The 24,916-nt window shown below is 43.6% G+C and overlaps 1 protein-coding gene across 1 annotated transcript; it reads right to left on the bottom strand.

The window, feature by feature from the left end:
- Positions 1 to 21,659: 21,659 nt before the first annotated feature.
- ASCL4 (achaete-scute family bHLH transcription factor 4) lies at positions 21,660 to 23,632 on the bottom strand. The gene has a single exon (XM_014780617.2). It carries the CDS (start codon positions 23,067 to 23,069, stop codon positions 22,554 to 22,556), a length of 516 nt encoding a protein of 171 aa, XP_014636103.1. The 5' UTR covers positions 23,070 to 23,632; the 3' UTR covers positions 21,660 to 22,553.
- Between the last annotated feature and the right edge of the window lie 1,284 nt (positions 23,633 to 24,916).

The raw sequence follows: 24,916 nt of genomic DNA on the forward strand, positions 1-24,916 counted from the left end.
TGTTAGATGCTTTGAAAGTTACTCTTCAGGGAGGTGAGGGGGAGCAGGTGAGGAGGAGCAAAAGAGAAGAATGGTTTATGCAGTGGCGTTTCTGCCTGATAAGCTTTCCTTACATGTACCATTTCCAGCAAACTTGGCCCTATTAATGACCATAGAAAGTAATGGTTAATATTTTGAGTTCAAAAAGAAAGGTACAAACATTATTTTCCTTGTTCTAAAGATGTTATTTTCCCTTTTGAGGCAGAAAAGTCCACTTAAAAATAAATGTTCAAGTGAAGCTGAAGTAAGCGGCTGTTTTTATTGCCCTGAGTAAACAGACCTCATGCCTGTGCACAGGCTCACAGCTAGGAATGCCCTTTGATAGGGCGCTGTCTGCTGCTTTCAGGCATGAGGATGAGTCTTATTACTGCACACATCTTGGGCTCTTTTTAGGGCATCTAAAATCAGTAGGTTTATAACTAGTATTTTCAAAAGCACTGACATTCACACACTGATGGTGGCCTGTATCATTCCTTTTATCAGCATACAGTTGGGGAAACCAATTCATGAGACAAAATACAAACACCCACTAATTTTCTTATTTTGTGAACATTTCCTGGAGCAACAAGGAAGTAAAGATATAAATATTGAATAAAATCTTGCAGATCTTGAGACACTCCCATTTTGATCTTCATATAACCTTTGAAAACTTAAGCACAAGATAACTAAACGTGTTTTTAGCTTTTCCTATTTTTTTCTCCTTAAGACTGCATTTTTCTTTCTTTTTTTTTTTTTTTTTTGGTGAGGAAGATTAGCCCTGAGCTAACATTCGTTGCCAATCCTCTTTTTGCTGAGGAACATTGGCCCTGGGCTAACATCCATGCCCATCTTCCTCTGCTTTATATGTGGAACACTGCTACAGCATGGCTTGATAAGCTGTGCATAGGTCCGCGCCTAGGATCCCAACCTGCGAACGCTGGGCCGCCAAAGCGGAGTGTGTGAACTTAACCAGTACACCACCAGGCCGGCCCCTTTAAGACTGCATTTTTCCCTCGTGTTCATTATCGAGTTTCTCTCCTGTTTCTGAAAATTGCTTGTAAGCATCACCTATATTGCTGAAACATTTACACCTCTATGCCTGATATTCCAATGCACAACTCACACAGCCCATTCTGTCCTTATTTCTTACTTATATCCTTACTCTCTGCATCTGTTCCAGTGCTTGCCTATAAGGGATTTTCATGCTGTCCAGAGAGCATGATTTGTGTCCATCTGGATTGGTTGAGTATGAAGATGCTGTTAATTATCAATCAGGCCTCTTGGAGTATGCCAAGTCGTTAGGATAGATTCTGATCTTTAAAAGCTCTTGCTCTAAAACTGTTGTCTGAAACATCAGTGATCCTAGGAGGAGATAATGTTACAAGGGGGACATGTTACAGGGAAATGAGTGGTGATTGAAGTTGCACCTTGCAGACAGGTAGTAAATGAACAAAATGCCAAGCATATAGTAGGTCCTTAACATGTTAAAAATCACCATTCCTGCTTTTCATTTGATCCAATATTTTTACATACAGTTTTAGACCTAAAGGAATGAGGTAGGGAGGGAGGATGATGTGAGCCATTCACTGGAATTTAATGAGGTTGGCAAGGTAGGTATTATCCCCTTGTTACAAATTGGAACACAGCCTCAGAAAGGTCTAGCAGCTTGCCCAAGGGCACCCAACCAAGGACAGAGCCAGGCGTAGAGAATCAGGTGTTTAATGCTGTTTTCCCGATGTCACAGGGCCTCATTTACCCACGTTGTGCTGCTTTTCCTATTCACTACAAGAACCAGCCAAGTCCAGTCTGGAACTTTTAACACAGGCAAAGAGAACCATTTTTGCTTCGCTAGCTCACTCTTCTTGAGCACTCACAAAAATTTCTTTTAAATGGAATTAGTCCTCTTGCTTGGCCTTGTTGAGGCAGGTCAGAGACCCTGACCAACATAAAGGAGCCTGTGATGAACTATAAAGGTCTTGTTCTGCTTGATGAATGTATATAAAACAGGCCTCCCTTTTGCCTTGTTTTCTAGTCCACAAATCAGTAAATAAATGCCAGGCAGCCCTCAAAACAGTGAGCGCCTCCCGGGATTCCAGGACCCTGTAACCATTTGCCCACTTCTAGAGTGTTAGCTTAAGAAGGTCTCTTGGAGTTTGCCTCACCTCCATTGCTACATTTCTTTCCCAGAATGGGAGAAAAACTATAGTCAGGCACCAAGACACTTGCCCAAGGTACTGACGGAAGGAGACCCTTTCGCTCTGGACTCCAAATCAGTGTTTTATCAATCAACAAGAATTGTATTCTTACTGTGTGCAGAACACTGTGCTAGGTCCTAATGAAGTTCACGAAGATAAGTCATACTCTGCCTTCAAGAACTTACAGTCTAGTTGGGAATGTGGATCAGATGTGCATACTTACAAGCAAAAAGCAACTCAAAGCAATTTAAGTGTTGATAAGTGCAAGAATACAGGCTTAAGGAAAAAACTGAATAATGGCCCATCTTCATACAACAGCCAAGCTACTTCAGAGGAGTGTCTTCGCTTTAATCCTCTACTTCCTCAGATCCCATCCCATCCCTGAGTCTCCTTAATCCTGGCTTATGCTCTTACCACTCCAATGAAACTACTCGCCAAAGTCATCCGTTACCTTGTAGTGGCTAATTAGATGGACCGATTTTAGTTTTTCTTTGCCTTCTGCAGTATTTGATACTATTAATCACTCTTGGAACACTCTCTTAGAACATTTTCATTGGGCTAGGTCCTGGCCCTCTTCTCACTATGCACAGTCTTCATGGCTCATTGTCACCCACTCCCATGATTTCAACCATCACCTATGGCTGGTGACCCCGCATCCATCTCTCCACCCCACATCTGCGGGACATCTCCACCTAAAGATCCCACAAACATCTCAAAATCAACATGTAAACTCAACTCATCATCTTTCCTCCTTTAAAATCTGTTCCCAGTCTCAGGGAAGACACTACCACTCGCCATCACTTAAGCCAGAAATTAGTGTCATCCATCACTGATTCCTGCCTCTCTCTTAGCCTCGTCTAAGTCTTGTCAATTTTGACTCCTGGATATCTGTAAAATCTTTCCTCTCTTCATTTTCAGGGCCTACTCACTCACCTCATCTCTCAGACTATGGCAGGCATCTCTTTAGCTGGTAGCCTCTCACACATAAATCCTCTTTTCTTCTGGTACTAAAACTCGTACATTTCTTAGAGAACCATCCCACCCACATTCTCTGTTCATGTGGTTTGGGTGGGCTGACTCCACCCCTGGTCTCAGACCTGGATACTCAGCATCATTTCCTCCACCCCAGCCCCCAGCCCCAGGAACTGGTTGAGAAATTGGCACTTGATCTAGTTAGAATAAAAGCTAATCCTGGGAGCTATTCTATTTCACTCAAGAGCAAGGTCCTCCCTTTCCCTGGTGTCGCTACAAGGATATGATGTAGGCCTAGGCCTGTTCACAGCCATCTCGCCACATGAGCAGACTTGCCTGAGAACGGAGCCCACAGGAAGGAAGGCAGAGCTGAGGGGTAGAAAAAGCAGGAGTCCCTGTGACATAAGATTTGAACTTCTGGACTCCTCTGGGACTGACAGCAGGATACTCTTGGACTCCCAGTTAAGTGAGAGGGAAAAAAAATTATCTTTGTGCTTAAGTCAGTTTGAGTTGATTCTTCCTGCAACCAAGATTCCTGGCTGGTTCAGTGATAAGATGATGGAAGTCCAGAAAGGGAGGAGGCAACAGTTTTGCGCCTGGGGTCCTGAAAGAAGCATGGTTCTCCTCTCAGAAACAGGGAAGTGCTGAGGAAAACTGATTTCCAAAAGGCCGTGAGTTTGGAGTTAGACATGTTGAATTTCAGGTGCTACAGGACATCTAGGTGGCGAATGAAGATGCATTACAGGAGTTCAGAAGAGAGACTCTAAATGGGTCATTAGATTTCAGAGAAAATGAGATTTGCAAAAGAACTAGTTTAGAGATGAGAAAAGGGCTGAGAATGAACCTTAGCGTAGAGCTCTGCTTACTGGGTGAGAGGAGAAAGAGAAGCCAAGGCCAGGACACAACAGCAAACAGAACCATTTCTGTTTCGATGGCTCGCTCTTCCTGAACACTGCAATGAGCCAGACTCTGTCCTGAATGCTGAGGGCTAGTGACATGGTCCCTGCTCTCAAGGCTCACATTTTGGTGGGGCCAAGAGGGAACAGATAAATAGACTATTATAAAACAGTATGGGCACAGAAATGGGAGCAAATTTCTTAATAAAAATCATTCAATCCTGCAGAAAAAGAAAGAGACCTAAGAAAGATCCACTGGGTTTAGTGATCGGCAAATCACTAGTGGAGTTTCAGTAGCATATTAGAGCAAGTGGCTATTTTAATAATAATAAAAATAACAGCTACCATTACATAACATTTGCTATGTATCAGGCACTGATCTAAGCTTTTTACATAGAATAGCTCACTTTATCCTCAGAACAATTCTATGAAACAGATACTGTTATTCCCATCTTACACACTATTCTCATTTTACACCTGTTTGCCCTAAGAGAGTAAATATTCTCCTACCAAACTTTTGGAAGAGCATGAGTTAAGAAGAGCCTCGAAGTAGTGCTAATGTGATGCTCAAATGATTTATGCCCTTAACAAAGACTTCACGTCAGTACAAACCCAATAAAAAATCCCCAGGAAGCTCAAGTGCAGGTTCAACTAAAAATGTTCTTTGAATATTTGTACTTCTTTATTTCTTAAATGACTAGATTTAGCAACTGAACTTGGTGAGAAATAACCGCGGGTTTGCCCAGTATCACCCACCTGGTGGTAGTTCCCTTGGTGTTGGAAAGGGAAACCTCCCATTGGGTCTGTAGCCCTCTCAAGAGAATCTTGCTCAGCCACATTGTGCCGATAGCTCTTGGGAGCCCAACTCAGCAGATCCGAGTAAGATGGACCACTCCTACGTCCAAACCTGGCCTCCTCAGAGACCCTGGCCCACATGTAACAAAAAAGGATCACCATAAATCCTTCTGTTGACTAGGTACATACATCATGAGCTGGCCTTGGTACTTTTCTGTTGGACTGAATCCAGTCCTCCAGCAACTGGATCACAAGGGGCTTTTATACAGCGATGGCAGTGATTCATCTGATGGCTTCCTGTCTTATCGACGTGTGAACAGGCTTATGAGAGGCAAAACACCAATGAGGGAAGCTGCCAGATTTAGAACATCTTATGCTACCCATCACTTCCTTAATCTGCCATTTTCATTACTTTCTTTAAATAACAGTAAAAGCAACACCTAACATTTCTTGAGCATCTACTAAGTGGTAGGCAGTTCACAAACACTATCTCATTAAGCCATCACAGCAACTCTACAAGGTAGACAGTATTCCCAGTCCACAGATGAGGAAGCCCACTCAGAGAGGGTAAGTAACTTGCTCAAGATCACACAAGTAAGAGGCAGAGTGAGAATTTGAACCAAGACTGTTCAAAACTCATGCTTTAAACCCACCAACTGGAAGAAAATATTTGCAAATCATATATCTGACAAGGGGTTAATCTCCATAATATATAAAGAACTCACAAAACTGAACAACAAAAAAACAAATAACCTGATCAAAAAATGGGCAGAGGATACGAACAGACATTTTTCCAAGGAAGATATACAGATGGCCAATAGGCACATGAAAAGATGTTCAACATCACTAATCATCAGGGAAATGCAAATCAAAACTATAATATGATATCTCCCTATATTCATGAGAATGGCTATAATCACCAAGACAAAAAATAACAAATGTTGGAGAGGATGTGGAGAAAAGGAAACCATCATTCACTGCTGGTGGGAATGCAAACTCGTGCAGCATCTATGGAAAACAGTAGGCAGATTCCTCAAAAAATTAAAAATAGAAATACCTTATGATCCAGCTATCCCACTACTGGGTATTTATCCAAAGAACTTGAAATCAACAATCCAGAGAGACTTGTGCATCCCCATGTTCATTGCAGTATTACTCACTATAGCCAAGAAGTGGAAGCAACCCAAGCGTCCATCGACAGATGATCGGATAAAGAAGATGTGGTATATATATACAATGGAATACTACTCAGCCTTAAAGACAAAATCGTCCCATTTGCAACAAATGGATGGACCTGGTGGGTATTATGTTAAGTGAAATAAGCCAGAAAGAGAAAGACCAACACTGTATGACCTCTCTCATATGTGGAATATAAACCAACACACCGACAGAGAGAACAGTTTGGTGGTTAAACCAGGGGGAAGGGAGTTGGGGGTGGGCAAAAGGGGTGAAGGGGCTCCTTTATATGGTGACTGACAAATAATAATGTACAAGTGAAGTCTCACAATCTTATAAACTATTATGACATCAATAAAAAACTTAAATAAATAAGATTAAAAAACCCCACAAAACTCATGCTTTATTCTATACACTATCCCACTTCCTCCACATGCTTACACTCGACATCCTTCATTGTAGTTTTCCCCTTTCACTTTGGTCCCATTTACTTAACCAACAGCACAGTCCACCTTGGCAGAGAGGAGATGAACATACAAGAAAAAAGGAAGATTAAGTCATTTTCCCAAAGGGATTTGGATCTAGTCAGAAGGTTGTTGAGAAGTGCAGGAAAACTGGATCTTTATAACATGTGTTATACACTGTTTCAAAGCCTTTACCTCAGCCAAGCACTGGGATCCCTTTTGAGCTCTCCCTGGAAGGAAGAATATTTTTTTCTGGGGAGCATCTCCAAGTCACACTCAGATCAGCCCTGCAAACTATGAGAAGGAGAGAGTTGAGCCTTTCCTTATCCAGAACATGTAGGCTGAGTAAAAGAATAATCCAGATAACTCAGGCTTAAATCCAAAACATATCTGAGACTGATTATAATTTTATTCAAACAACCGACGTGGTAGACTCTTACTGTTCACAAATATTCAGTACCTCTCCCTACATGAGACTATCCCCGTGTTGTATACAAGCATGGCCATATGATTGGCTTGGGCCAATGAAATGTGAGTGGAAGTGACACGTGTCACAAGCAGCAGCTTTAAGAGCCAGCTGGATACAGTTTAGGCCACATAAATTACCACGACCCCAGGATTACTCCTCTTCCAATTTGAATCTTAGTATATTTGCCTGCCATTTCCCGCTTCTCTCCTGCCCTTTCTCTCCCTATGCACACGTGGGGGAATCCCAGAACTGACGGAAGCTGTGGCTAAGCCATGTGCAGTTGGACCCACATCACGTTCCTGCCCTCATTTTACCCATTCCTCTCGTCTCCCCTTCTGCTCTCTACAACCCATGACTCATCCACTACGAGGCCAGTAGTTCCCAAACCTTGCCAATGATCAGAATCACCTGGGGAGCTTGTAAGACTAAAAATCCTAGGCCCCCAGCCCAGTGAGAACAGAATCTCTAGGGATGCGGCCCTGTGGCTACCTTGCCTTTTTGATATCCATTCTCCTCCTCTTTTTAACTTACAGGACCACGGTTTTATTTGAAAAGGTTCTAATCTTCCAGACTTGGCTCTTGATATGAAAGGCTGTCATAGTCCAAAAGTAGCCGTGGACAAAACACAAAAGAATGAGCAATAAAACTTTATTTACAAAAGAGACAGTCGGCCAAAAATTGAGCTTGCCAACTCCTGGACTATGGCAAAGACACTGGCATCAGCTCTACCATTCTTCCGTCGGGATAGAACTGGCTTTGGTTCTTCTCTTTCCCTCCTCACACCACATCCAATCCATCAGTAAGTCCTTTTTCTTTTTTATTGGTGAGGAAGATTGGCCCTGAGCGAACATCTGTTGCCCATCTTCCTTTTTGCTTGAGAAAGATTGTCCCTGAGTTAACATCTGTGCCAATCTTCTTCCATTTTGCATGCGGGATGCCGCCACAGCAAGGCTTGATAAGTAGTGTGTAGGTCTGAGCCCAGGATCCAAACCTGTGAATCCTGGGGCCGCTGAAGTGGGTACACGAACTCAACCACTACACCACCAGACCGGCCCAGTAAGTCCTATTAATTCTACCTCCAAAATGTATCCCAGCTCTCTTCACTGCTCTCCATCTTCATTGCTGCTCTTTTTAAATTGTCTACCTTCATTGCCCACCTGCTCTCCATCTATCCTTCTCCAAACAACAGCCTCTCTATGTGTGTGCTCAGAATAAAACCCAAAATACTTACTGTCTCCTCGAGTTCCATATAATCCGATCATCTGACTACAGTCTACTCTAATTTCTTAAACTGTCCGCTTCATCTCCAGCTGCAACCAGCCTGGTCCTCTCCATCTTCTCATGTGGGACTATCTCAGCCCCTTGCAAGTGTTATTTCCTCTGTCTGGAACACTTCACCACGATCCACATGGCTCTGGATCTCAGATTTAATCTTACCTCCTACAAGAGGCCTTCCGTGACCAGCCACCCGGTTACTCTAACCCAACAGCTCAGCTGAATTCTCTACATGGTGCATATCACCAGAGGAATGTGAGCACCATGAGAGCCAGACTGTGCCTGCCTGGTTCACTGCATCTGCTCTGTGTAGGTTCTGTTCTAGGTCCTGGGAATCCAGCAGAGAACAAAGGAGACCAGTCTCTTCTCTTATAGAGGAAGCAGGTTTAAATGGTGCTCTTCATTTATATATGCATACCAGTATAAACATATGAAAACTCAAATATCACAGGAGCTAAATAAGGTAGAGTTACATAATACTGAGCTTTAGGAAGCCACACCACCCATAATCCAGCTGCCTGTGACAAATGAGCAAACGAGGCCCAGAGACCTCAAGTAACTTGTCCAGCTCACACAGCATGCTGCTGAGGAGCTGGGGCCAGAGTGAAGGGCTCTCTCTTTTGGTTGAGAGCTTTTCCCACATCTCACATTGTCTTACAATTAAAAAAAAAAAAAAAAAAAAAAACCTTCTAGTCCTGCCTGCAGAAAGCTTCCAGCAAACAGTCTGTGAAGCGAAATGAATGCCACAAGACATTCATGCTTCACTGAGGATAAAATTTGCTATGGCCGTTCAGGAAAGAGAGAACAAGATGGCCTCAGGTGTGAGAAGTCTGGAACAACATGTATTTTCCCATCTTTCCTGAAAGAGCCTAACCACTACCAACCTCGGGGGTTACTCAGGCAGCCAGGGCCATCTGGATGATTCCACCAGACATCTCCCATCTCAGGGCTGCCAGGTGCACTGCTTAGCTCAGAAGACTTGACAAACCTCCACCTGGGGCACTGCAGGAATTAACACCTGCTTCCCCATGCTGTCCAAAAAGCAATAGCTTTTTTTTTTTTCTTTATCTTTATTTTAATAAGTTCTACACCCAGCTAAACTGGAAATTCCACTAGGATACTCAGGACTCAGACTCCGAGGGATCTAGCACCAGAGCACAAGCATCCTCCCTAATAATCTGAATAGCTAACATCTATTGAGCATTTCCTATAAGCTTGAGATAGTTTTAGGACAGAAGTCATTGAGATAGCAAGAGTGCTAAACCCCTCCAGCCACACAATAATAAGGAACCTGAAAAACGGCAGATCTGAAAGAACTGCTTGTCTTTCCTTGAGGTGTCAGTCAGCAGTCCTTAAACTTTTGGAGGTTGAGGACCTTCTTTGAGAATCTGATAAAAGCTAGGCTAGACTCGCTCCCCAGAAAAATGTACAATCACACAAAATTTTGCATATAATTCTTGGGTTTACTGAAGTCATCTTTGCTAAATCAATGTGCGTGAGAAAGACTAGAACATCTTCTTGTGCCAGAAAATAATGAAATGCTCAATGAATGATGCGGACACGTCAAAAGGAATCAACTTGGGGCCGGCCCCATGGCGTAGTTGTTAAGTGTTCGAGCTCCGCTTTGGTGGCCCGGGGTTCACAGGTTCGGATCCCGGGCGCACACCAACGCACCGCTTGTGAATCCATGCTGTGGCGGCGTCCCATATAAAGTAGAGGAAGATGGGCAGGGATGTTAGCCCAGGGCCACTCTTCCTCTCAAAAAAAAAAAAGGAACCAACTTGAAGGGACTTCCCCACCCCTACTCAAATTAGAAACAATTTGAACAATTAAGAATAATATTTATCAAAAATAAGTAATGATATTAATAGGTTACAACCCACTGAATGAGTCCATAGTGATAAAAACAAATGAATAAATTAATGAGAGAGTAGGGAAAGCTCTTGCTCATAGGAGAATGCCAACTAATAAATATGGAGGGACTAATGGAAATACAGAATCAACATTTGGCAACCACTGTGGGGTGACTGATGCAGACAGGAGTTGTCAATGAACACTAAGGCTAGTTGGTGGAAGTTTGATGAAGAACAGGACATTGGCATAATATTGAAATACCTTCCCCTCCCCCAAATACTCATCAGGGGAAAATGGTGAATTTAAGGTAGAGGAACCTGGCAGACACCAACATAACTAGGTGATCAAGATAAACATGGCCAATGGCAGGACGAGTCACCTCTCCTGCTGTGAGACACCATGAGGAGCCCAGCACCGCCTCTGAGGTGTCCCAGTCCAGAATGCATGGCCTGAGTCAGGTCGTGAGCAAACATCAGATGGACCCTGGTTGAGGGTCCCCTACAGGAGGAAGGACTGTATGCTCAAAACTGTCAAGGAAATGAAAGACAGGGAAAGGTTGACAAACTATTCCAGAGTCTGAAAAGACATGATGACTAAAGGCAATACATGCTCCTGGACCAAAAAGGAAAACATGACATTGTTGGGACAGTTGGTGAAACTTGATAGAATCTGTAGATTGGTCAGTAGTGAGGTACCAAGGTTGATTTCTTGATTTGGTGGTTATGCAGGCTAGTGTCCTTGTGTGATATTGTGATTTATAATAACAAATATAAATTCAGGGCCGGCCCAGTGGCGTAGTGGTTAAGTTCACGCACTTTGCTTTGGCAGCCCAGGGTTTGTAGGTTCAGATCCCTACACACCGCTCATCAAGCCATGTTGTGGTGGAGTCCCACATACAAGATAGAGGGAGATGGGCACAGATGTTAGCTCAGGGACAGTCGTCCTCAACCAAAAAGAGGAAGATTGGCAACAGATGTTAGCTCAGGGCCAATCTTCCTCACCAAAAACAAAAACAAACAAACAACAAAAGAAACAAACAAACAAAAAGAAATATAAATTTGGTCCCCATTCCTGTTTCTGGCACAGAGCTCCTAAAACCCTTGGAATTTCCTAAGTGACAAGAATGATAAAGGTATCCTGTGATCATAACAAGCCCCTTTCAACCAAGCCTGAGTTTATGTTAATGAGGTGACTTTTGGAAAGCCCCTAAGGAGGGGGGTTGGTTGCCAGGGGAACCAACCACATAATTAGAGGGTTGGAACTTTTGCCCCCCCCCCACCTCCAGGGAGGTATGATGGGCTGGAGATTGAGTTCAATCACTAATAGCCAATGATTTAATCAATCATGCCTATGTAATGAAGCCTCCAGGAAAACCCAAAAGGACAGGGTTTGGAGAGCTTCCAGGTTGGTGACCAGAACACATCCACGTGCCTGGAGAGTGGCACAGCCCAAACTCCATGAGGACAGAAGCTACTGTGTTCAGAACCCTTCCAGACCTCGCCTGATGTATCTCTTCATCTGGCTTTTCATTCATATCCTTTAATATCCTTTGTAATAAAACAGTAATCTAGTAAGTAAACTGGTTTCCTGAGTTCTGTGAGCTGCTCTAGGTAATTAATGGAACCCGAGGAAGGGGTCATGGGAACCTCCAATTTATAGCTGTTGGTGAGAAGCACAGGTAACAACCTGGACTTGTGATTGGCATCTGAAGTGGGGGCAGTCTTATGGGACTGAGCCCTTAGCCCGTGAGATCTGACGCTATCTCCAGGTAGACAGTGTCAGAATTGAGTTGAATTGTAGGACACTCAGTGTCCACTGAGAATTGGAGAACTGCTTGGTGGTGTTGGAAAACACACACATCTGACCTTGTTTGGGAGAAATACATACTAGAGTGCTCAAGGGTGATGTGACATCATGTTTAAACATTCAGAAATCAACTAATGATAATCAGTACTTAATTATTCAGAGTGAGCAAAGGAGCAAATGTGGTAAATGTGAACAACTGGGGAATGTGGGTGCATGGGGGATAGGGGAGTTCTCTGTACTGTTCTGGCAACTGTAACGTAAGTTTGAAATAATTTAAAAATAGATTATTTTGAAAACAAAGAATGACACCTCATATACCAAGTATTTATAGTAGACCATTTGCCAACATGAACACAACAATTTCTCCTATCCTGGACGCCTCTGTGCAATGTGGTTTTGCAGTCTCTCTCATCAAGAGGTGGAGACTATTTTCCTTCTCTGAAATCTGCACTGGCCTCGTGACTTGCTTTGACTAAAAGAATGCAGATGTGTGTAACTCCTGAGCCTTTGACCTCCAGAGAAGTGGCAGCCTCCATTCCTGCCCTTCTTATGCTCTGAGATCACCACAGAAAGAGGCCCAGACCTCCTGGAGGATGACCACATAGAGAGAGGCCATCTTAGACCATCAGGCAATTCCAGTCGGAAACCGCAGACGTGAGCCCCAGAGGAGACCAGCAGATGAGCCACCCAGTCAGTCTCCCTATCTCGATTGTGAGACGTAATAAATTGCTATTGTTGCACGTTTTGGAGTGGCTCATCATTCAACATTAGAAGACCTAGTATATTACTATTTCCATCATTATACTTAAGAATTTAATCAACATCAGCTGACTTTATCATCAGCTGAATACAGTTTTTCCTCAGACTGGATCGAGTTGTATTGCTCTGCAAAGATATCCCTCTCTTCCATTAGAGAACTGATCTGCACATGGATTAATAGCAACGATAGCACTATCTAGTTTATAGAGATCTTTTACGTATGTAGCCTCATTTCACAGTTACCACAACCCTGTGACATGGAGTTACTGTCCTTAATTTTACAGATGAGGAAATAGGTTCAGAGAGGTCACGTCACTTACCCAAGGAAACAGCCAATAAGTGCTGAATTCAGGACCAAAATCCAGGTCCTTTCTACTTTGGCCAGGTGCAGATAAATTTGTGGGCCTTCTATAGAGAACACTTTGCTCTCCCTTCAGATGTCAACAAAATTATATCAGGAAGTGTTCTCGTGTTCTGAATCAACCTTGGTTGCTGTGAATGTGAATGGGGGTTAACAGTGATCCCCTGATCAGCCAGGACCCTGAATGCACTTATTCCACTTCTCTCATTTTTTTATATGGATATTGAACTGTTAAGTTTGGTAACCAGGGGTCTCAGACAAGAAAAGCTTACTGGGGGACTGAATGTCAGTCTTCAAACATGTTGTTATGATTGCCAAGCTATCCAGTCATTTGAGTCTGCACCGGGCTGCCTCAGCACAGGGAAAAAGAGAAGAGACGCTGGTTGAAAATAAAGATGAACAGTAATTAAATCACAAAACTTCTTGCTTTCTTTTTCTTCTTCGCCATTATCATCATCTGAAACATGATATATTTATGTTTGTTTATTGACTCTCTTCCTCTTCCCAAAATTAAGCTCCATGTAGGCAATGAGTAAATATTTGCTGATTGATGAGTGTATAGACAGACGGATGGACGGATGAAGACCAACCAGACATGGTTTGCTACCACGTATCTGTATGATAAGTTACTCAACCTCTCTAAGCTTCAGTCTCCTCATCTTTAAAATGGAAGTGATATATAATACATACCTCGTGGAATAGTCATGAAGTGATATATAATACATACCTTGTAGGATGGTCATGAAGATCAGATGAGAGCAATACATATATGAGCTAGCCTGCCATCTAGTAGGCCCTCAGGAAATGTTAGCTGGTAGAGAATTTCTGTCATTAGAGGTCTTTTAAGAGAGAACAGATAAGCTTCTGCCCTGCATGGTTTAATCCTTCATTTCACTAAAACTCCAGGGTTGAATCAGGTCATTTCCCAGGCCCTTTCTAGTCCTATGACTCTGATATAGGATTCCTGCTTCAGAGATTTTTTCCACTGTCAGGGTAATGAGAAACGTCTTCAGGAGTGGCCCCCTCAAGGCTTGCTCTGTAGGCAAAAACCAGTTCGGAGAGTTTTATCGTCTGGATGCACTTCCTCCAGCAGCATCTGCGGTTTCTTTCGGCCACGGTTAATGACAGAGAGTAATTCAACATGAAAAGGCCGCTGACAGGTTTTCACCAAAAGACACAGCTAAATAGATACGAAAGGATTAAAAACCAATCTCACCACCTAAAGAGGCTGTGAGTAAAGCACATTCACAACTCAGTGATAATAATCAAAAAGCTGGAAATAGTTCTATGGTTTCATGGGCCAATAAAGAAAATAAGAAGCCACTTTAGGCCCTCTGCTCTCTCCCAGCAGCCTGTCCGCCTGATGTGGAGATGAAAGGGTTGGTGAGGGCTGATAGAGAAGGGTCGAGAGAGCTCGCCTAGGGGTAGAGTCTGCCTTCTTAGTGATCACTCTGCAGAGAAGTGTTCCACTGGTCCACATTTCCATCAAAAGTCTCATTCCCCAGGCGACAAGTGGGATTGTTATCCCTTTTTAGAGATGACAATGATAACTTGGGGAGCTTTGAAGAAAGCCTTTGTCTAGACAGAAACAGTTCAGAAAGCTTTTGAAATGCACCATCTGAAACCTGGGTTGGCTTGGTTATAGCTGGGTAGCGCTGACTCATCCTGTGAAATGCTTTCCCCAGCCTGACAGGTCTTTGCTCTCAAATTCAATGAAGGCTTATAACACCCGGAGTCAGGAGGATGAGAATTAAGTTCAAGTGTTCAGGGATGAAGTTATGTTGTCCACAGACAGAAAAGTGCTAGGCCAAAGGAGAGACACCATCTCTCCGGATCTAAATGACTGAAGGGCATCTCAATTCTACTCACCTCCAAACCCTGTTCTTTTTTCCTAGCTTATTTTATTCTTCTTCCCCTGTCCCTAGAAATTCCACAAAGGGAAGAAAATAAGGTACTATTTTCTTCTTTCTCTCCAGCCTTTGATCCACTGCATTTACCTTGTACCAGTCGCTCTGTTAAAGTTGTTCCACATGAGTATTTTTCTTTTAGCCCCAGAAGCCACAGACAAAAGGAAATTAATAAATTATTGAGCATCTCTTATTTGCTGCCAGACTCTGGGGCAAGGTGTGTTGTGTATATTATCATTATCGTATACAATAAACACTGGAGAACTTTCCAGAGTTACTTATAGTCACGAAATGATAAAATATGAAATAAAGACAAACATCATTTAAACTTTTGTGTCATCACAGATGGGATTTGTGCCAACTTCTTAACCAAGTCATTAAAAACTGTTAACTCAATGCTTTTGAAAGCAGACGGTACCTAAGGAACAACACTAAACCCATACAGTCATACTTTTCATACAATCCTCTTCCCATTTTCATCGCCGATATCTGCAAATGGCAGACCCTGCTGCAACTTCTTCAATGACTTAAACACCTACCTTAGTCTTAACTAGTTCCTTCCAACCCCCTGCCCTCCCAGTTCTTTAATTTTTCCAATTCCTAGGACCTTCACCTCCACGTGACTTCAGATTCCATGAAGCCTTGTCATCTATGGGCCTCTGAATGGACTAGAAGTGTTTCGCCTCTAAGATCTCAGGCTTAGAACTATTTTTGATGTCCCATCTTCTCCTCCATCGGGTTCCCCTTCCATCATCCCAGCTCTCCTTCTCCACGCACCGTGAAGCTTCTTGGAAGGGCAGTCTTCAGCCTTACCTCTGCTTTCTCATCCCGCCTCTTTTATGCTCTTAAAAGGTCTCTAGTGACCTTTTAATGGCTAAATCCAATGGGTCCCCCTCACTCTTAAACTCCCTGACACCTCTGATTCACACGACGCTGTCAACCACTCCCTCCTTCTTATAAAATATCCTCATTTAATTGCCATGATCTCATACTAGCCTGGCTCTCCTTCCAAAGTCTTCGTCCTCTTCAAAGACATTTCTTCTTCAACCACTCCTTCAATGCAGGCTGGCCCCAGCATTCTTCTCTTTTTTTTTTTTTTTATAATTTTTATTTATTTATTTTTTCCCCCAAAGCCCCAGCAGATAGTTGTATGTCATATTCGCACATTCTTCTAGTTGCTGTATGTGGGATGCGGCCTCAGCATGGCCAGAGAAGCGGTGCGTCGGTGCGCGCCCAGGATCCGAACCCGGGCCGCCAGCAGCCGCGCACGAGCACTTAACCGCTAAGCCACAGGGCCGGCCCTACCCAGCATTCTTCTCTTGTCCGCATCAATATTCTCCCTGGGAGATCTCATCTACTCCTCTTACTACCTATATGCGTATCACCCTCAAACCTGCAGCTTCTCTTAACTTCCCTCCTGCCCTCGACGTCAGCCTTTCTGACTGCTTGTGGACAGGAGCAACCTATCAGTATGTTACACCCGGATCTCCAAAACAAGACGTGTACCTTTGAAATGTGCTTCTCTTTCTGTGTTCCCAGTCTCCGTGATGGGCACTCACTAGAGTTGTCTTCAACTTCTCCCTCTTCCTCATCCCCCATCCCCATCCTCTGACTTACCCAGATCTATTAATGCTACTCCCACGTCCTCTCCCAACCCATCCCTTCCTTCCCATTCCCACTGCCAGTGCCTTACTTTAGGCTGTCACTTCCTCTCTTGATTATTGCAATACCCTGTTGGCCCGCTGCTTCCTGCCACCAGAGTGATCCTCAACCACAGCACTGAACAGTTCACCCTCTCTCCAAACCAAAAACAAACAAAAAAATTTTTCAATAGTTCTCCATTGTCTAAAAAATAAAATTCAAGTTTTTTTAGCCTGGCTTTCAACACCTTCTAGAACCTTGTCTCAGCCACCATTTCTAGTCTCCTATTACTCAGCTTTTCTACTCTCCAAACACAGTTCCTGCCTTCTAGGCACCTCTGTTCCCCTTGGACCCTCTGCCTGTAATTCTCATTCCATTTTCACCTGCCAAGTGCTGCCTTCCCAAAAGCCCTTTCCTCCTAGTTCTCTACGCATTTGAAGCTGGAACCAATCCTGTATCCTTCTAGCATTTTTCATGTTGGACATCAATTATACCATTTACACCTTTTTTCCTCATATTGAGGAGAAATGGGTCCATTTTCCCTCCAGATTGTAAGATTCTTCAAATTCCATTCAATAAAAAGTTATAAAGCTTGTTTTCTATTTTTTAATTAGGCATTGTAACAGCAACAAGGGCTCAGAAAAGAGTGAGCTGCAGATCTGGGACTGGATCTTTCTAGTGGGAAAAGAGGAAGCAGAAACAGAGAGTGGCTGCCCTTTGTGGCAGGAAGTGGGCATGTCTTACTGGCATGAGTTTCCCCCAGTCTAGGACTCTGCATATGTCAGAACAATGGCATTTTAGAACTGGAAGAGCCTAAAAGATCATGCAATGTCATCTTCACGTGTCCTAGCACTGGGACAGCAAGTTAGGGACGTGCCCAAGGTCACCAGGTCGGCGCGTGGCAGGGCTGGACCAAGCGGCAGGCCAGGGCACACTCTGCCACGGCCCCTTCTTTGCACAATCAGGGTGGAAATTAATCAGGGTTATGAAGCACAGGGAATATTCTAAAAGCAATAAAGTATAATCAATCAATGGACACGTCTGAGCTGAGTGGTCAAAAAAACAGGGAAGATCTTGAAGGACGTGTAACTGTTTCTCCTTTCATGAAAGCATCACGTCCATAAAACTCCCCTCACTCTATTGCTTCTACATAACTTACTGGTAATTAATTTTGTTCTTTTTGAGAGTCAAATTATTAGTGTTCATTCACAGGAAAAGGGAAGACTGAACTTTTTTTTTCTTTTTGTGAGGAAGATGAGCCCTGAGTTAACATCATTGTCAATCCTCCTCTTTTTGCTGAGAAAGATTGGCCCTGGGCTAACATCCGTGCCCACCTTCCTCTACTTTATATGGGACGCTGCCACAACATGGCTGGATAGGTGGTGCATCAGTCCATGCCCAGGATCCGAACCCACGAACCCCAAGCCGAGGAAGTGGAGTGCGAGAACTTAACCGCTACGCCACCAGGCAGGCCCCAAGATAGACCTTTTGGAAAGGTCTCATTCCTGGATCGGTGCTTCTCCTGTAAGCCATCAGAAAGGTTCCAGAAAAATTGTTTTTTTTTTTCAATAAAAAAAGTTATATGATTGCAATGGGATTTTATTTTTATTATTTTTTTCAAAAAGTTTCTCAAAATCATTGCCTTATTCTCAATAGGGCTTCAAACAAAACCACATTAAAACTCTCTCAAGGCATTTGATCCAGAATAAAGTTCACTTTTAAAACTTTGTCCCTCTCGCCGGCCTGGTGGCGCAAGCGGTTAGGTGTGTGCGCTCCGCTGCGGCTGCCCGGGGTTTGCAGGTTTGGATCCCGGGCGTGCACCAACACACTGCTTGGCAAGCCATGCTGTGGCGGCGTCCCATATAAAGTGGAGGAAGATGGGCATGGATGTTAGCCCAGGGCCAGTCTTCCTCAGCAAAAAGAGGAGGATTGGCAGATGTTAGCACAGGGCCGATCTTCCTCACAAAAAAAAAAAAAGCCCCACATAAACAGATGTCATTTACATGAAAGTTAATAGTAGGCTGAAACTTCCAAAAAATAAACCTGTTTAACCGGCCTGGTGGCTTAGCGGTTAAGTGCGTGTGCTCTGCTACTGGCGGCCCGGGGTTCGGATCCCGGGCCTGCACCGAGGCACCGCTTCTCCAGCCATGCTGAGGCCGCGTCCCACATACAGCAACTAGAAGGATGTGCAGCTATGACATACAACTATCTACTGGGGCTTTGGGGAGAAAAAAAAAAAGGAGGAGGATTGGCAATAGATGTTAGCTCAGAGCCGGTCCTCCTCAGCAAAAAGAGGAGGATTAGCACGGATGTTAGCTCAGGGCTGATCTTCCTCACAAAAAAAAAAAAAAAAACCTTGTCCCTCTCTTTAGAAACCACTTATCTCAGCTAAATATATATTTATTCACACAGTTTATACATTTATTTTAAAGAAGTAAATGAAGAAAAAGCCTTTCTTTTTTCATGCATTTAAAAGCAACCACATAGGGCCAGCCCCGTAGGGCAGTGATTAAGTTCTGTGTGCTCCACTTCAGCAGCCCAGGTTCACAGGTTCACAGGTTCAGATCCCAGGCACGGACCTACTCCATTCACCAGCCATGCTGTGGCAGTGTCCCCTATACAAAATAGAGGAAGACTGGCACAGATGTTAACTCAGGGACAATCTTCCTCAGCAAAAAAAAAAAAAAGAAGATTGGCACCAGACGTGAACTCAAGGTGAATCTTCCTCAGCAAAAAAACAAAACAAAACAAAACAAGAAAAACACTAATGTTAAAAGCAACCACATATTGTAATTAGTATTTTGGTGGTGAACATGATGTAATCTATGCAGAAATAGAAGTACAATGATGTACACCTGAAATTTTTACAGTCTTATAAACCAATGTTACTGCAATAAACAAAAAATTAAAAAAATAAATAAAACAAATAAAAAAATTAAAAAAAAAAGCAACCACATAGTCTACATAGATTAAACAAAATATACTCTTTTATTATTATTATTCCTACTTTAGGAAAGAGAATGTCAAGGAACCTGCCCATGGCTAGGAATAAAGGAATGGAGAGTGTTACTATTGCCCCTCAAAGACCGCTAAAAACAAAAGTCTCTCAGGTTTTCAACGACTTGGTTAATTAGCCTCTCCTCCAACTCAGCCAGGAAGGTAACATAGGTGTTTTCCCATTTTTTTTTTTTCCTAACTAGTAAATAAATCTCATTTAGGCTTGCTTCATTGAAACCCCCATATGGAATAACCACCAGCCTGGAGACCAAAATGGATACATTCCAGGAGTTTGTAAGGATGTAACTAAATAATGGGGAAGAAAAAACAGCTGTTACGCCCTGCTCATTCAAACCAAAAGGCTCCACCCAGTTCTTAAGAAAAAGTAAAGTTTGGTCATGAATCACAGCACTGCATTTATCTGTGCAGCCGGAAATAAGAGAAGAGAATCCCATTATAACTCATCGTTATAAATATTAGTAATTATATGTTTTAACACAAATTCAGCATTCCACATGTCAAATCATGTCCCCTAGAACCATACAATAGAACGTAAAATCCTAATAGAATGTGGTTAGTCTGTCCTCCTCTTGAAACGCTGAAGAAATCACACTAACTCCACCTGGAGATGTTGTGTGTGTGTGTATGTTTGAGGAAGATTGGCTCTGGGCTAACATCTGTGCCCATCTTCCTCTATTTTTGTGTGTGGGACGCCACCACACATGGCTTGACAAACAGAGCATAGGTCTGCGCCCAGGATTCAAACCCGCAAACCCCAGGCCACTGAAGCGGAGCCTGTGAACTTAACCACTACGCCCCCAGGCTGGCCCCTAAAGATCATTTTTAACCAGGCTTTATTCTCCATAGAACCGAGAAATAATACTTTTTCCACATAGTGATAACACTACTAACTTATCATTGGATAGTACCTTGCAGATTACCAAGGTCTTTAACCTACACTTCTCCTGTGAAATAGTACAGACGAGGAAGCTGAGTTGCTGAGAGGTTAAGTAACATTTGCTCCATCACCCAACAAGCAAATGACAGCAAAGGAGGGCATGGTAAGAGAGACCGCAAGCCTGGGCTTTGGGGTCAGGCACACTCAGGAGTGAATCTCGGCTCACCTTATCCTAGTAATACTAACCTAGGCAAGGTATGTAACCTTAGCGTCCTTTTTTTTTGTCAACCCACAAAATATGTGTAATACCCACCTTACAGATTTATGAGCATTAAATAGGACAAAATGTGAAAAGCACCCAACAAAATTCCTGGCATGTAAAAGATGTTCCCTGAATATTAGCTTCCCTCAGTTGACACATCTATAAAAAGGGGGTAATAAACTCTCAGGAGGCCAGTGCTGGGATTAAGTGAAATAATACACTGAAACAGCTCGCCCATGTTAGTTTTCTGTCCTTTTCCATTTCCTGGCCCCACCCCCACCCCATACCAAAGCTGCCTCTGTGGAAAGGGCAATTCAGCATATTAGAAAACAATTTTAGAGCAAGTTTATCTTCATATATCAACAAGCATTTAACTTGTCTACTAAATTTATAATTGTTTCTCAGAAAAAAATGACCAGAATTAAGTATTTTTCAAAGACTGGGAACAAGCCTACACCCCTCGATAATTGCAGTATACCTGAAAGCCCTCAAGGCAATAAAAGTTTGAGAAAGTACCAACCTCAGTCCATCCCATTCAACCATCTAAGCATTTCTTTTTTTAAGTCACAGCGTCACTAATTTAACCAAAGGTTAGACAGAGTGAGAACTACAAGGAAGGATGCAAAGAAAAGGAAAATGGAAAAACAATGGGCAAAAACAACTGAGAGGAAAATAAGTTTTCATACAAATCTGAGTTCTCTTCCAAAGAGATCATTAACAAGAACACACATTATTAATCTGCTGAATGCTATGAAGTTTCCAAATGGCCACTTTTTCATAAAACACGATGTATCAAATATACAATGTCTTCTCTAGCACCACCACTCACATCTTCAATCAACAGCACGAACTCGTCTAGCAGCGTTTTTTTTTTAAGTCATTTTTTAAAACTTTATTATTACTGTTTACCAGCGGGGAGATGCAGTTTATTTACACTAGCAGCCATAGGTACAAGGGGAATACACAGTTAGTTAGCAATCTCTATAGGATGGACTACTTATGCAAAAATAAGAATCTCCACAACAAAAGACAGTGGTGCGCTTCACTACATTTCCCCAATGATCCCAGCGTGCGACAATGCCAGGCAATGGGCCCAGGCATGCGGTGGTGGAAACTAATGCACGGAAGAAAAAGCCACAAACCACAGAAATTTGTAAAGAACCCCTTTACCCCCATACACACACACACACTCAGATACGTAATAGAATTACAGGGTGATCAATACACTTAATTGAGGAGGGAGGGGGCTCTGGCAAAAGTGTTCTCAAGTGTCGGCGGCTTCGAGTCACCTTCACCCAAAGCATGTGTCAATCAAATTTCTAATACAATTCCCAAAGGAAGGAATGCAAAGAAACGTTCTTCTCTTTTTAAGGACTCTCATTTATTTATTTTTGGAAAGTTCTTCTTTGGGGAAGGTTGATTTCAACATCTATGTACATCATGTACACCCACCGCTGACTGCGGGAAATTCCCCTGGTTATCGCCCTTTGAGTTTTTAGAATAATCGTTTTTAGAATGAGGTACTCAGAATCTGGTACCGTCTGCATTTGAGAAGTACAGGAAAAGAATTTCCTTAATAAGCATCTTTAAGTTGCAGGCACATAACCAATAAGGGGGGTGGGGGGAACCAACCAGAATGTCAAAATGCCTTTTTTCCCCAAAACACTCATTTCTTTTTCTAAGATTTAGTCCTGGAGAAAAAAAAAACAGATTAAAAATGCAAACCACCTTCGGAGAGAATCTGACACCAGGCTCCAAATGCGCGCTGTGCAACGGGCACGGGGTTCCCGGCGGGGGTCCAGGGCTCGCTAGCTGGCCCCCTCCTCCGGCTCGCTGCAGGGCGAAGGCGCCGACGAGGCCTTGGACTCGCCGTCGCTGTTGCACTCGGCCCGGCGCGGGGGGCCGGCCGAGCCCTCCTGCCCCCGCGCGTGGCGCTCCAGCAGCTCCTGGAGGTGCTTGATGTAGCCGATGGCGGCGCGCAGCGTCTCCACTTTGCTGAGGCGCTTGTCCCCCAGCTCGCGGGGCAGGTGGTCCCGGAGGCGCGCGTACCCCTCGTTCACGCAGCGCACCCGCTGGCGCTCGCGCTCGTTGCGCTTGCGGAGGAAGGCGGGCTCGAAGGCGCCGTCCAGCGGCAGGGGCAGGTAGGGCTGTCTCGGGGCGCAGCCCCCGTGCGCCCGCTCCCAGCCCGCGGCGTCCAGGCGCAAGGAGACCCTGAAGGGGTCCCTCAGTGGGAGGCGGGGCAGGGTCCCCGGCACGCCCAGGGGCACGGTGCGGAGGGGGGACGGCAAAGCCAGCAGTCCGGCCGGTTTACGTTTCTCCATCATTCACCGAAAAGCAAACAAATCACCAAGAGATTAATCTTTCAGCAGAAAAGATGAGACTGAAAAATCTTCAAAGCGGAGACGCTGGTCCATTCAGACTGCCCGGCACAGCTGGTCTGTTTTTGGAGAAGTTTCTGGATCCGGAAGCTAGGTTCTAGAACAGGCTTCAAGGAAACACTGCATGATTCCCTAGGTTCTCTGCGCTCCTGGGTCTTTTTATAGAGATCCAGACGCAGGTGATAGGCAAAGATGTAGGACCCACTAATCTACACTTCGAACCTCGTCTTCCTCTCTGATCTTCTTATTTCAAAAGATAACAAAAGGGAACGTTCCTCTGCTCAGTTCCCTAGCATGGAAATGTGAGCGCTCACCAGACACAGAGTAATCTTCCAAAGCCACCCAAGCTTTTCAATTACTGTAATCCACCGCTCTGGGTCTTCAAGAGTGTAGGAATCGTCAAGGTTTCAGAAGAGCTCCTCCCAGGAACCAACAGATCTCCTGGCGGCGGAGCGAAAGTTTACCAGAGGCTTTCTCCTTGAAAATCAAAACTTGACTGCCCTTTGTGGTTTCCGGCGTCCAGGGCTAATGGAAAGAGCTTTTAGACTGTTTGCAAACTTACACTTGCTCTTTCATTTCTGGGGAGGTGGAGGGAAGACCTCATCAAAGGGAAGACTGCTCCCTTGTGGTTATAAGATGTGTCAAGTCAAGGAGGACCCCAGGGAAGGCTTGAGAGTCTTCTTCTCCAAAACCAAATCTTTTAAAAACCCTATTAGACATTTTCTGAAGGGAACAGGAAAGAAATAGCAACGAATATAAGGGTCTGCATGTTATGGTCCAACTTATGTTGAACGCAGGGCGCTTTATGTATTTGTGCTAGTTTTAAGAGCACATCAAAGACTGAGCCGTAACAAACACTTTTAGCCGGTTATTTCTCATAGTGCTTACTGTAAACACAGCTTAAACGCTGCTTCCCAAACGTCTTCTAATCTCACCCAGGATATAGGAACATCATCTTTCCATAGTGTAAAGAGTATATTTCTATTGTATTCTTTTTGTCTTTAAAAAAAAAAGGATGCAATTTATTTCCTCCCTTGGGGGCAGGAAAGCAACATTTGAAAGGTAGAGAGCGCCAATTCTAAGGAGAAAGGATGATGCCTTTGAAGACTTGTCTTTTTAACACACAACCAAAAAATGAATAATTAATCCACCCGTGTTGGTGAAGGGCTTTGAAGATGAAAGTGTCATTAAAAATCCAACTGTACTGGTTAATGTCAAAGCATGTGTTATCACACTGAAAATCAGATTTCCTGTTCTACAAACCAGCGCATTAAAGGCAGCTTCGACTTTAAAAGTCCAACTTAAAAACAAGAGAAGCAAAACCCCCTACATTTATGATCAGACTGTCTGCCTATTCCCCAGGAGCCAAGGTGTCGCCCTAACATGTTTTTTTGACAAGTCCTACACTTCCTTGTTTATTCTAAATGATCTGCCCGAAGCAACTGGAAAAACAATTCCATGAAGGCAAATAAAATAGAAATAATTATTCCTTTCAGGCATAAGTTAGACACATTTTAGAAGGTGTAGCTCCCTATGAGGCTTGTACTGGCAAACAACCTAAAATGCCATCTTGATTTCCCAGCAAAGTTGAGATCAGAAGAAAGCCCCTCTTACTGGGAGAAAGGCCCACCAGAGAGGCAGATAGACTGTTAGACACGACGTGCTCTTTGGCCACGTCAAAGAGGTTGGCCTTTATTCTAAGAGTGATGGGAAATAAATGAGGTATTTTGAGTAGAGAGGTGACGTAGTAAGATTTGTTTTTCAAAAAGATCACTATCTGTGGAGTGGAGAAT

The sequence above is a fragment of the Ceratotherium simum genome, chromosome 25, assembly GCF_057802395.1.
Source record: "Ceratotherium simum simum isolate JZ-2026a chromosome 25, ASM5780239v1, whole genome shotgun sequence".
In the NCBI taxonomy this organism is placed as follows: domain Eukaryota; kingdom Metazoa; phylum Chordata; class Mammalia; order Perissodactyla; family Rhinocerotidae; genus Ceratotherium; species Ceratotherium simum.